Source organism: Homarus americanus, unplaced genomic scaffold, assembly GCF_018991925.1.
Source record: "Homarus americanus isolate GMGI-L3 unplaced genomic scaffold, GMGI_Hamer_2.0 scaffold43152, whole genome shotgun sequence".
In the NCBI taxonomy this organism is placed as follows: Eukaryota; Metazoa; Arthropoda; class Malacostraca; order Decapoda; family Nephropidae; genus Homarus; species Homarus americanus.
In genome coordinates, this window is record NW_024720226.1 from 228,286 (window position 1) to 242,135 (window position 13,850).

General features: G+C 40.9%; 1 protein-coding gene across 1 annotated transcript in view; it reads right to left on the reverse strand.

Annotated features, from left to right (window-relative positions):
• Nucleotides 1-12,388, reverse strand: part of LOC121860457 — an 89,791-nt gene extending 77,403 nt beyond the window's left edge. The window contains exons 1-2 of the mRNA XM_042357613.1: nt 12,148-12,388; nt 1,409-1,569 (exon numbers count right to left, since the gene is read on the reverse strand). Of these exons, the coding sequence (XP_042213547.1) occupies nt 1,409-1,569; nt 12,148-12,366 (380 nt within the window). The 5' untranslated portion in view covers nt 12,367-12,388. The remainder of the gene's footprint in view (nt 1-1,408; nt 1,570-12,147) is intronic.
• Nucleotides 12,389-13,850: the final 1,462 nt, after the last annotated feature.

The following is a 13,850-nucleotide window of genomic DNA, read 5'->3' on the forward strand; positions in this document are numbered from 1 at the left end:
AACACCAACAACAACCACCTACATTATGTAAATTAAAACAGAAGTCTATTGTGATAAGTTACAAAGTTATAAAATTAACTCAGGCAATTAATACAACTGTGGCACAAGTTAAGCCACCGCCTAGTTTTCTGTCCTCATTAAACAAAACATTGAACATTAATTACCTGCAATACGACACCTGGGATTTTCTCACTGGAAGGGCTGAGGAGGAGAGAGAGGGAGAGGGGGTGAGGTAAGGTACAGAAGGAAGAGGAGGTGAAGTGAAGTGAAAAAGGAGAGGAGGTGAGATGAATTGAGGGTGGAGGTGGAAGGTGAGGAAGAAAAGGTGAGAAGGTGAGGTGAAGTGAGGTGAGGTGAGGTGAGGAGAGGTTAGGGAGAGAGGGGAATGAAGTGAGATTAAGGGAAAGAGGGGGAGGAGATGTGGTGAGGGAAAGAGGGGGAGATGAGGTTAGGGAAAAAGGGGAAGGAGGTGAGGTGGGTAGAAGAGTGGGGTAGGTGAAGTGAGGGGAAGAGGGAAGAGGTGAGGTGAGGTGAGGGAGATAAGGGAGGAAGGGAGAGGAGTTGAGGTGAGGTGAGGTGGAGTGAGTGAAGTGAGGTGAGGGAACAGCTCCTTGTTGCGTTCGTAACTACATTAATGGGTCTGATAGCCAGCAGCTCTCAGTCATTACTCCAGGCGTTAATCAATTGTCCTCTCCTCGACTGTAGAGGCTTAGGAAGATAGACCAGTCGCAGTGTTGCACGTTCACCCGTCTGGCCGTCTACAGATAAATATTGTCCGCACCATAACTTGAGTTCTAACAGATGTATTACAACCATATTCCACACACAGGTTCTTGACACACAGATAAAGATCCCAATCAATCGTGGTCTCGTTTGGATGGATAAACCACACCACTCACGGCTTAACTATGAAATTACCATAAGTACGATAGTCAATTATGTAGAATATTTGATACGCTGTGAACTAGTTAGACGCTTATTATGACACAAGAGGATTATGGTTCTAACTCGGAGATTTAACCAGGATGTCCTCCCCGTCTCCTTACATAGATACGGACGGTCCATGCTGTCCTACTCACGTAATCCTTTTGGTATGAATAATTAAGGACGTGTAAGAGGAAATTATGGTCACTCACACGAAAAAAAAATATAAGGTCACTCACAGGATAATTTATGTCACTCGCTGGATACATAATAACACGACAGGAAAAACAAGTACATCTTACAGGAAATAAACATTTATCACACACACACAAAAAAAATGAACAAATATGGTTACTAACAAGAGAAAACTAATTAGGGTCACCCACGCTAAAAAAAACTCTAACACACGAGTAAATTACGGTCACTCACAGGTAAATTACGGTCACTCACAGGTAAAGAGAGGAAAAAAAATTCAGGTACTCACTTATCCCTCAGGTTGTAGACGCCGCCGTACCCACCGTCCACCTTGAGCAACCTGGCCATCAACTCGGCGCCCTTGAAGACGTTCACTATGAAGAACTCAGCCGGGTACGTCTGCTTTCCCTTCTTCTTGTACACTCGAGTCACAAACCCGTAGAACACCACCTGCAGTAGGACGAGAGAGAGAGAAGGATGATGAGGATGTTGTAATGTGGACGACAAAGAGAGAGATAAAGAGAAAAAAAGAGAGAGAGCGAGAGAGATAAGAGCTCACAAGGAGGACGAAGATGGGTGACGCTTGAAGTGGACAGTCCATCAGCGTGAAATAGCATCCGTCGGTAACACGATAACTCAGCGAGGAGGTATTTCAAGACCCGGGATTGCGAACGATGCCTCCACGTCATGATAACAAAAATTGGAAGACGAGATCGTAAAGTGAATAAGTGATAAAATGAGGTGTTGGCAAGACGTGTCGATAAACAGAAAGACACTGAAAACAACGAGGAAGATATACCGGTATGTAAGGCTTGTGTGTGTGTGTGTGTGTGTGTGTGTGTGTGTGCTGTTTAGAGAGGGTTAGATTAGCTTATAATTATTAAGTCAGATTAGGTTAAGCTCGGCTAGAATGATATATATATAAGGTTATGGTAAGTTAAGAGTATGAATATGTTATGATATGGTAAGGGAGGTTAGGTTAGGTTAAGGTTACCATAAAAGTATAAGGTTTAATTCCTTTTAGGTAAAAAATGATAAATCAGGTAAATTACCTTTTTAGAAGACCAACGAGTGAGAGAAAACGATATTGGAGGCAGAAATATCGTGAGGGAGAAACTGAAGGATGATGAAGCACAGGACGTCGTGGTGAGGGAGGCAGCGACACCTAGTGAGGAGGATGGAGGAGGCGAACGTGACGAGGTGGAAGCAGGAGAGTGAGAAGGTAGTGTGTGTGTGTGTGGACAAGACGGGAGGATACATGGAGTGTGATAGCGTGGTGGTGGTGGATGGAGGTGGGTGTGTTACGGATGTCCTCGTCTTGGTGTCAGTGAGCGAGGACTCTCCGTGTAGGTGAAATACACACCACTTTGGAGACTGTCTCCTTTATTCCATTTAGTTTCGTCGCGTTTTGGAATAAATTTTCTATCGGGGTGTGGTTTATTTCAAGACGTCCCGGCGCATCTTGGAATAAATTGATCTGCAAGTCGTGTTTGGTTTATCCGCTACTCACCCACAAATTCTTATCCTTTATACAAATAAATGAATATGCCATGTGATATACACTGATGCCCAAATATACATTATCTCTGAGACATACTGCAATACCCTCGCATACACACACACAAAACCTCTGTGGCGAGAAAATTATTATCAATATGTCTTGGTGATGGCTGTGTGAGCGTACTTCTTCGGGCCTGTCACCACCTAGCCGAAATAAGGACCGGACCCGGACAAGGAACCGTACCTGTATTTTTCTCACACTTCAACCACTGTTTAGGTGAGGTTAAGTTAGATTAGGTAGAGGGTCGAGGAAGAATTAAAATAGACGTCACCACACTGAATTGGAGTCGACCCGTGGTATCCTCTGATGTTTATCCGTTGTTCACTTGGTGTTAATCAAAGGAACAGAGCAAAGACCAATCTATTTTAGGGAGAGGGGAGAGAGACTTGTATTCAGGAATGAACATGAGAGAATACCACGGGTCGGAAAATAGCTATAACAGGAATCATATATTCTAAAAAAAAAAAATCCTAACCCAAATTTTCGGTATCAGGAAAACTGGGGAATATTAGGAAAACAACAACGTTTCCCCTCAACTGTTACAGGTAAACCCGCTGTGTGTATTTGATCTTTATTAACTGGATGATATTTGTAAACACGCAGTTGTTGACAAAATCCCCAGAGGCACATGAACAGGGACATAAACACACAAACAAACAGGACAAAAAAGGTTCGCTCTCCGTGTACACAGAAAATGGAATGTAAGGAATAAATTGTACAAAATATCTGTTGAGCATCTGTCTTGTGTGGGAGTGAATCAATCGTTATTATTTCTAGTATCATTTCTTACATCATCATCATCATTAATGTTAGTTGACGCTCTGCAACGTTTTCGCTAAAGATTTGTCATTTCTCCTCAAGTTAATTTATTCAAAAAGGTTAAAACTGAAGGTTGGAATCACACATGGTAAAGGAAACTCACTCGGACCCAAAACCACACTTAAACCAAGATACCTTTAAGTTAAAACCACCCCAAAACTAATCTAACCCACTCCTAAACTAACTTAACCCTAATTTAACCGCATTTCTAACCTAGTCTATCTTTAAACCTAACTGAACCTGGTATCTTTTTAAGCACCTACTTAAACCTACCTTCAAACTAAACTAAACTAAACTAAACTAAACTAAACTAAACTACTCTTACTTTATCTACCTGAATCTACGGTACCATGAACATAAAATAATCTACCTATAACCCCTAGCTTTAGTATGGAAAGTCATAGTCCTGTTTCAAGTCCGGGTCAGAGTTGTTTTGATTCAAGGCACACAGCCGAGTTGTCCAGCCAGCAGTGTGAGACAGTTCTCGAGTGCTTTAATATGCTGCCTTCAATAGTCTCTCCTGGATGGCAACACAAACTAACGTCCATGTTGGCAGAGAGCTGGAGAAGGTGCGTCTGTTATTACTGCCTTAAATGATACATAAGACCAGTGAATGAGAATATTGGTTATGGACAGTTTCCTCAATGGTGTTATTTATTATGGATGAAAATGTATTCATAGATGCCTCAGTCTTTATGTGCCTCAGGTCTAATGGAACCCAATCTTATGAGTTTCAATCCAAATGGTTACGTTACTTTATTTTAGGTGCCGATTAGAACATAGATGTATCTAGCCTGGGGCCACTCATCTCGCGTTTATGCTCTAAGGAGTGGAGATGGTATACCTTATGACCCACGTAAGGGACCGCTTAGTGCTTACAGCCATCTCTGAGTATTGGTTTGTTTGAGTATGTGACTCTAGCCCACACAGCACGGCCATCAATCACATCGTCCTGGAGGCCATCTGATCAATCAGGGTGTTTGTGTCTGCAATCTACATGCCTACCTGACCAGCGCTACCTGGCTGATTAATTGAAAGTTTGAAGGATCTCATCACGTTCTCTGTTTAAATATATTCCCTTAAAGGTATATCTTGATTCCCTTTAGGATATATGTTGATTTATTAAAGGACATATTTTGCCTCCTTTAAAGACATATCATGATTCCTTTAATGGTAAATTTTGACTATCGTGTGTAAATTGTAATGCGTCCCTCTTGTCTTTTCCCCCACCAACGTAGATGCTTAACGTAATCGGTATGAGCAGTGACGACCTTTGTCCGTAGTGTAGTGTAGCTGTTCCATCGACCATCGTGTATAAACGCCTAACAGCACAGTACACAGGTCGAGATAGTTCGAGTAAGGTGAACAACATCAACGTCAGCTGGGCATTTATAATTATGTGTGTAGTAGTTAAGTTTCTCCTCAAGGAACAGTTTCATGTTACCCCACCCCGGACCCATAACCTAACCAAATCTAACTTATTCTAACCATAAATTGAACTATACCAATCAAAATTAACCTGACCTAACCTAACCCAACCATAACCTAATGTAATCTACCTTTTACCCAAACCGAGTCTAAACTGCAACAAACCTTCCTAAAGCATAACCTAACCTTACAAAATCCATAGTTGAAAGAAGGAAAATATGTTCAAATCTGGGTCTGTGTCCAGAAATTTGTTATGCACTTTACCAACATGAGGCAAGGCAGCACTCGTCTTCTGACCTAAGAGTCCCTGGTTCGCGCGCCGGACACACTCAGTCAAACCAATGTGCAGTAAGGGATATGAAGGAGGTCGAGTGCAGTGCCGGACTCCTTGTGAACCGAAGGCTTGGTATGTTGAGGGTTGTATCCGTATTACCGCTAACAAAACTATTAAGCTCGTGGGACTCACTTTCTCCTTTTACATAAAAAACTGTAATGTTACACTCTTACATATCAAACTACAATATATAGCGTTCAAGAATATCTAATGTAGTTGCTCTATTGCCTGAACAATAACAACTCCTCGTAATAACTTGTTTTCCAACACAAAAATTGTGAGATTTAGAAACTCTTCCCGAGTAACATAGAGGAAAGTAAGCACAAAGGGAACACTTAAATACATGCTCAAAGGAGAACTGTTCATCATTCTTTTACTATCACGCATAAACCAAGATGTTGTGGAACTGCAGTAGAAAAAATTACAAGACAAAATACATTAGTATGATGAACCAAAGGAGTTGCAACGCAGTTTCGTTCATACTTCTCCAACTCTCTCGAGGAATGAATCAAACCCGAGCCTTTCAAAAGTTCGATCCACTGTGACTCCGAGTTCTCAGTGCCCCGAGATCAAGAAACATCACTTCAGAAATAGCACCAGCGAATGAGTCCAAAAAATGAGGGTCAGTGAGAGTCCTACACATTAGGACTCTCGCATCTCACCCTTCACTGATGTTGTGTGAGGCGACCAACCAGCTCAAGGGCTGCAGGGTAAGTCGACCTAATTCCAATAGTCTTTAATCTTACTAAGCCCCAAACTCACCTTACAAAATTAACTTAATCTATCCTAACGTAACTTAACCTAAGTTAAACTAAACTAACCTAACCTAACCTAACCATCACTCCTGTAACTGTCATCAAGGTCGTTCTCTTCATCTCCTATACCTTCATCTTTATCCTGTCTTATCAGCCCTCTCCTCCCGTTGTTCTCGTCCTCTCTCTCTACCTCCTCCATCTGTCATCTCACCTTGTTCGTTATTACTCCCATTCTCCTTTATCTTGTCCTACTCTCCACACCTTCCCTTGGAGTTTGTTTATAACCCTTTCACTCCCTTTGTGTCTTCGTCTCTTCCCCATTTTCCTTATTTCCTCAATCTTCCTTAACCGTGATTCCTTCTATGCCTCTCCCACTTCCCCTTTTCCCCTTCCTCTTTCTTCTTCGTCTAATCCAATCCTCCGTCACTCCTCATTATGATTTACGCGTCTCTCTCTCTCTCTCTCTCTCTCTCTCTCTCTCTCTCTCCAAACTTCAATCTAGCTCAACCCCTTTGACTGAGCTTCTTCTTTATCCATTGTTCCCTCCTCCTCCTCCTCCTCCTCGCCTGCTTCCTGGTTTTCCTCCTTATCTACCTCCCAACCTCTTCCCCTTTCTCCCAATCGCCTCCTTCTTCTCCTCCTCTGCTTCTTTCTCTCAATCTCCCCCTCTTTCTCCCAACCACTCCCCTCCACACACCCTCTACCCCCTCTACCTTTTCCTTCGAACCTATTCCTCCTCCTCCTCCTCCTCCCAACTTCTTCCTCTTCCACCTTTTCCTCCCAACCTCACCCTCTTTCCCTCTTCCCCCTAGCCTCCTCCTCCTCCTCCTCCTCCTCCTCCACCAGGTATGAGTATTAATGAACAGCTAGAGTGAGACTTTTAATAGAAAAAAGAAGTCATATCGTTCATGTTTACGGAGGCTTCTTCTTTATCCCGCCTCTGCTGTTTGAGTCCATCCACCACCGAGTCGGTAAAGCATAACATAACAACACTCTGATCAGGTGAAAGTTAGACACCCCAAATACCTCCAACCCTAACCTAACCTAAGGTAAAACTAACCTAACCTAACTAATCTAACCTAACGCTAACCTAACCTGATCTAAAATAACCTAGCCTAATTTAACCTTACCTAACTTAACCTACCCTAACCTAAAAAAAACAACAACAATATAACCTAGCCTAGCCTACCCTAACTTTAAGTCAACCCACATTAACCTGATGTTCTAAACTAACGCTAAGCAAAGCCAACCTAACCAATAATCAATTAACGCTAATATAACATAACTAAACACTAACCTAATCTAATGCGAACCTAACCGAACCTAACCGAACCTAACCGAACCTAAGGAGCCACTGATTACGGGAAAATTCTGTAAATGGTTCGAAACTTTTGGCTCGAATCAGGTGTCATTATCGACGTGGGTCCGATTATCTCTTGATTTAGTGGATATCTGATATAGTGAAGAACGTATTGTTGAATGAAGACGTTGAAGCTATTTAATAACTGTTGTCTATAAGGAATATTCTAAGCTACAAAGTTAAATATATTATAGATAGTTAATAAGACTTCAGTAAACATAGATGTTTTGGATAGTTAATGAGACTTCAGCTTGTTATAGATATTGTATATAGTTAATCAGACTTCAGTTACTAAGGATACCGTATATAGTTAATAAGACTTCAGTTACTATAGATGTTGTAGAAGAGGAATAAATAATAATAATAATAAAAACCTTATTTCCCCAGGGAGTTCTGACGATGAACGGGATAAATTTGGGGTTCAATGTGATGTCCAAATATGAAAACTGAATTGAAGTGACATTTGATTTAGGTGGCTCATGTTAGGTTAGGTTAGGTTAGGTTAGGTTTGGATGAATTAGTTTAGAGGTAGGTTAAGTTAGGTTAGGATTAATTAGTTAAGAGGTAGGTTAAGTTAGGTTAGGATTAATTAGTTAAGAGGTATGTTAAGTTAGGTTTGGATGAATTAGTTTAGAGGTATGTTAAGTTAGGTTAGGATTAATTAGTTAAGAGGTATGTTAAGTTAGGTTAGGATTAATTAGTTAAGAGGTATGTTAAGTTAGGTTAGGATGAATTAGTTTAGAGGTATGTTAAGTTAGGTTAGGATTAATTAGTTTAGAGGTAGGTTAAGTTAGGTTAGGATTAATTAGTTTAGAGGTAGGTTAAGTTAGGTTACATAAAGGTTAGATTCAATTGAATTACATTAGGTTAAGTTGGCTAAGGAGAGGTCACGTAAGTTTTGGTTTTATTATGTCCACGATCCGCATTCGAACCCGGTCCAAAACATGTCGTATACAGAGGTCGAGCCGCACATAGACGTATAAAGAACTCCTGAACAAGTATTAACCACGATGTAACTCTTCGATAAGGACGACGTAGAACAGGTAGTTGGGCCATTAATGAGGTGATTCAGGTTTTGGTGGGTCGTAAAAGCCAAGGAAATACAAGATTTATGTAAAGATAAGATAAGGTTTATAAGACTCTGTGTTGGAGTACTCTCGGCCACTGGGGAAAATATTTGGAAAAAATGAAAATAAAAAACAAGGGGGGGGGATATTACTAGAGGGGGCTCAGGGGTTGGGAATTATTGGGTTGCTCTCTCTCTCTCCAATAAGCCACAAATATTGCAACACTTCCTCACATTTCACACTACCACACCTACCCACATCACTACACCTCCCCACACCATCACACCCACCCACACCACCACACCTCCCACACTACCACACCTACCCACATCACTACACCTCCCCACACCATCACACCCACCCACACCACCACACCTCCCCACACCACTACACCTCCCCCATACCACCACATCTCCCCACACCATAACACCTCCCCACGCCGCCACCTCCCCACACCTCTACAACACGTAATAGACAAGACAAGGTCCGTAATCTCCGAAACTAGCTGTCCAGTACAGAACCTGACTTAGAGAACGATGCTTATGGACCTTGACAGTTCACGCGCCAGGACTCCTAAAGGAATGTAAAGCGCATGACTACAAGAAGAGAATTTTAGAATATTTCAAGAGTCTATTTTCCCATTTTGATGCCTAACCCTTGACATATGTTTTTAATCCATTTTTAGTAGAGCAAATGTCATAATTAGCTGTTGTTTATCTTATACCGCTGGACTTACTGGGGAATGGGAAGATATATATCTTCCTTTAGTATTATTATCGATGCTGGTACTATAATTTATAATATACGTATCTATCATTAACATCTTTATTATTGTCGTATTGCAATACTTATCATTAATATCACCGAGGAGTTCTCATTCCTGGTAGTGTTGCAAGCGGGTGTTCCCCTGTTATAGTGTCCGTGGGGCCGCTGGGAGCCTCTTATTGTTGTCCTCCCACATCAAAGGTGAGGACAAAGCCTCGTCACCACACCACGGAACAAAGGTGTGTATAATTAATATATATATATATATATATATATATATATATATATATATATATATATATATATATATATATATATATATATATACAATATATTTTATTTTCTACACCCTTTACGTTATCTTACTATCGAAGGTGAAGTACAGTATTTGGACAAGCTCTCAAATTAATAATTTCGTTAAGGACAAAATAACAGTAGGAAGTGTCCAGGAGGGTGTCACTCGTTCTGAAGTAAACGATGCAAGCAGATGGAAGTTGTCCTGTAAATGTAACTATAACTTCCTCGCTACAAATTCGGTACAGCCCAAGAACACCGAACATTTAAATAAAAATTTTACCGGTGAAAATTTAACGCGAGCGAGCAAGCTGTGGTAGCTGGCGCCTGAGTTAGCAAGCTGCGCTAGAGTTAGGGAGCGACACTAATGTTTATTAATGGAGGCAACACTCCGGTGAACGGCGGGCAGGCTGGGTGGGTGTATGAGAAATATATAAGGTTGATAAAAGAATGGCTAACCTCTTTATCTCTTATATAATTCTTTTATTCTTTCTTTAAGCTAACGATATTGACTAACCACAGCTAACCTGCCTCACACCTAACGATATAAAACTAACCATAGCTAACCTGCCTCACACCTAACAATATTTACTAACCATATCTAACCTGCCTCACACCTAACGATATAAAACTAACCACAGCTAACCTGCCTCACACCTAACGATATAAAACTAACCAAAGCTAACCTGCCTCACACCTAACAATATAAAACTAACCAAAGCTAACCTGCCTCACACCTAACAATATAAAACTAACCAAAGCTAACCTGCCTCACACCTAACCCCCAAAAACTACCCCAACAACGGTAGCTATAGTGGTTGGTTATACTAGCTTGGTTATACTAGGTTATACTCGGTTAAACTTGATTAGAATTGGTTGGTAGAAAAAATAATTAAAAACAAATGCAGGAAATAGACACCGAGTGAGAACAGAAAAAAACAATCATAAGTAAAGAAAGAAGGATAGAAAAATGTAAAAGAAAAACGAAATGGAGAAGAAAAAACAAACATAAAAAGAATAATTGGTAATGAAAAGGCAAAATTACATGATGGGAAGAAAAGAAGTTTGAGTACCAAGCAAAAGGAACGGAGAGAGAGAGAGAGAGAGAGAGAGAGAGAGAGAGAGAGAGAGAGAGAGAGAGAGGAAACAACAAAAAACAGCAAAAAATATTTACAGAAGATGAGAAACAGCCCCAAGGAAACACTATAGATAGAACAACAGGGAAAAGGGGGGGAGGGGGTAGAGGGAAATTGACGAAGGAAATGAACAAGAGAGATTACCAAAACGGATGATAAAGATGGATCAGAGTAGGGTGAAACACAAAGGCCTGATAAAGACGAATGCATAGAGAAAGAGAGGATATGAAGGGGGGTGAAGGGAGATGGGAGAATGGAAAAGTATGAGCAGTGAAGGGGACGTGGATAAATGTGGGTTGCGAACTTATTCAAGGATATAAACACACAAACTCTAATAATAATGAAATATCGACTAATAAAGTTTCTGTTACCAAAATCAATATAACGTTTTAACTTATTTTCCGTCATACCACAAATCTCAAGTGACCAACGTATGCAATTCTTTTCTTGGTCAATGGAAGCGAAGTAAAATCCACTGCTGTCTTATGTAGGTTCTCCTTCTCCTTTTGACTGAAAACTACAACGAAAATCTCGACTCTCATATATACAGAGCTGGTGACTGGAGGTGACATGACCCATAATTACCGAGGTTCATTCCACCATAATTGGCTTTTTGGTTTTTGACAATCATCATATCTTTATAATCAACATCATCTGTTCTCGGAGCTTTTTTTTTCTTTATAATGAGTCAGCCGTGACCGTGTACTGTACGTGGGTGTTAATTAATATACCCTCGCCTCAGGTGTGGCCCCAACACTCACCTGTGACTGGCATCTTGTTGCTGATGAATTTGAGGCTCCATAATTGGATGTTTAACTTTTTTCATTATTTTTTTATGCACTCTCATCAAGACTGGTGCCATGGATTATATCTCCCATCCGTTCGTTCGCCCGTCTAATTTACACGTCCATGTTTAATGAATGTCCGACACTGGATTGCTCACTTTGTTAAATAAACTAAAAGAACTCTTCACTGGGGATTCAGGAGCGCGGCATTAAGAGGTTGACAGATGTGTACAATACAATACAGGTCACGTCGGATGATTTATTTCAGCTACAGGCATGACCGTCGGTGGAATTTATCGGGGTGAGACAAGGTTATCAGACACCACTTTTTGTTTCCTTACGAGATCTGTGTATATCAATCTCTATGATGAATTAGACAATCTTCTAGCCAAATAATTTAATTTAAGAGCGCATAAATCCCCTTAACAGATTATTTAATCGTGATTCTTGTCTTTTTTCCGATTGAATTTAGCACATGAAGCTTCTTACCTAATATTGGTAGTTAAAGCAAAGAGGTAAGTTAGGTTATGTTAGGTTTGGTTAGGTTAGGTACGTAAAGTTAACTTCATCTCTTAGTTAGGGTTGGTTACCGTGAGTTAAGGTAGAATTTGATATATTAGGTAAGGTAACGGTAGGTCAGGTTTGGCTAGGTTGAAGACTGAGCTAGGTTAGGTTATGTATAATTGTATAGAAACAGGAAATGGGGAAAAATATTGTAGCTTACCTGTGCATGCTGGACGCGGGCGGTGAGAGAGAGGTGAGGTTGGTTGTCACCGTTCTTACACGCCCCACTGCCTGTTACAGTCACGTCTTCCTTTCCACCTCCATCGCCTACCTCGTTCTTTGGGTTCTTCACCTTCCGGCCCTCATTCTTCTCTGCAACGCCCCTGGCCGCCAACAACACCGTCAGGAGAACGAGCACCAGTACCACCCACACCTTCATGGCTCACACACAAAAGGCAGCAACCTGTGGAAGATAAAAATAACATTTATATGACCTGTAGCATAAAGCAGAACAAGTCATCAGCACCTGGCGTCTCATTTCATCCCGTAATGAAACGTCTGTGGAAGGTAAGACAGATGACCGTTCACCCAGGCTTCCTCCCGGAGTGAACGTTCCCTTACGTGTAACTGACTGATAAATGCGACTGTCTTCTTATGACAAAATAGACGATATAGAAATATATTTGGTAATACACAGAAGCCCGAAGAAGAGCGCGGGACAAGCTTGTACACAGCCGGAGAACTTTACAACAGCAGAACAAACAGTGTTCCCGAGGCAATGTTTCTGAGGACATAAAGTTTAGCCATGAATTGAGACATAGGCTAGCCAGGTGAGTTGTTGAGCTGGTGAACACAGTTATGTCTCTGATGTGACACCTGGAGTCCCTGCTCTCTGAATAATTTCCAAAGCCAAAGTCCTTCTCCTAAGGTCAAAGGTCAGGGGGTCACAAAAAACAACTCCTGACTAACTACGTCGTTTAATGAAAAGTGAGTGACAAAGCCCAGAAGAGAATGTCTTTTGTCAATCTCCAAAGATCAAGGGTCAAGAATTTAAAAAAAAAATCGAACTTACAGCACTAATTCGTCCGTGGGCGAACCCAAGACAAGAGACATTCTGAGGCTGGAAATTATTATACTCTGGCCTGTTGTTTGTATGAGTAAATTATTTAAAGGTCAGACGGAGTCAACGTCACAACTCGGCTTATCTTAAATAACTTACTAAATCTACTACACTAAATAATCTGTAAAACATAACAGAATAACAAATATAAGATAGGAGCACCGGAAGGTTGAGTAGAGAAGAAGCACAGTATATGTTAGCTGGTGTCAATGTTCGTATGTATGTGTATGATCAATCAAGAGTCCGACCAAACAGAAGTGCACACCCTTCCCACCATCCTAAGAGCGTTTCAGCTACCTAACACCAACACCCAGATCCTTAATATATAATTCTTTAAATTTTTCCGTACAGGTTTTTATGTAATGTTACAAGTTAGTAATGTAACACAATGTACCTTTAGTGTTTGTGATTACCGTGGATGTATATAGTTTGGAGGTGACACAGGTAACACAGGTAACACAGGTGACACATGTAACACGGGTAACACAGGTAACACATGTGACACATGTAACACAGGTAACACAGGTAACACAGGTGACACATGTAACACAGGTAACACAGGTGACACATGTAACACAGGTAACACAGGTAACACAGGTGACACAGGTGACACAGGTAACCTTCTTTCGTGGGATGGTTTATGGTTGCCTCCCAATGTTCATGTGGTCAGCCATGAATCACCAGAGACAGACGTCCTAAATTCCCCGCCTCTTGTGTACAATTCCGCGAGTATCTAGATAAATTATGACTTTTTTATTTTTTTTCGACTGTCTATGTTTACCATTTTGTTATATTTTGACGCC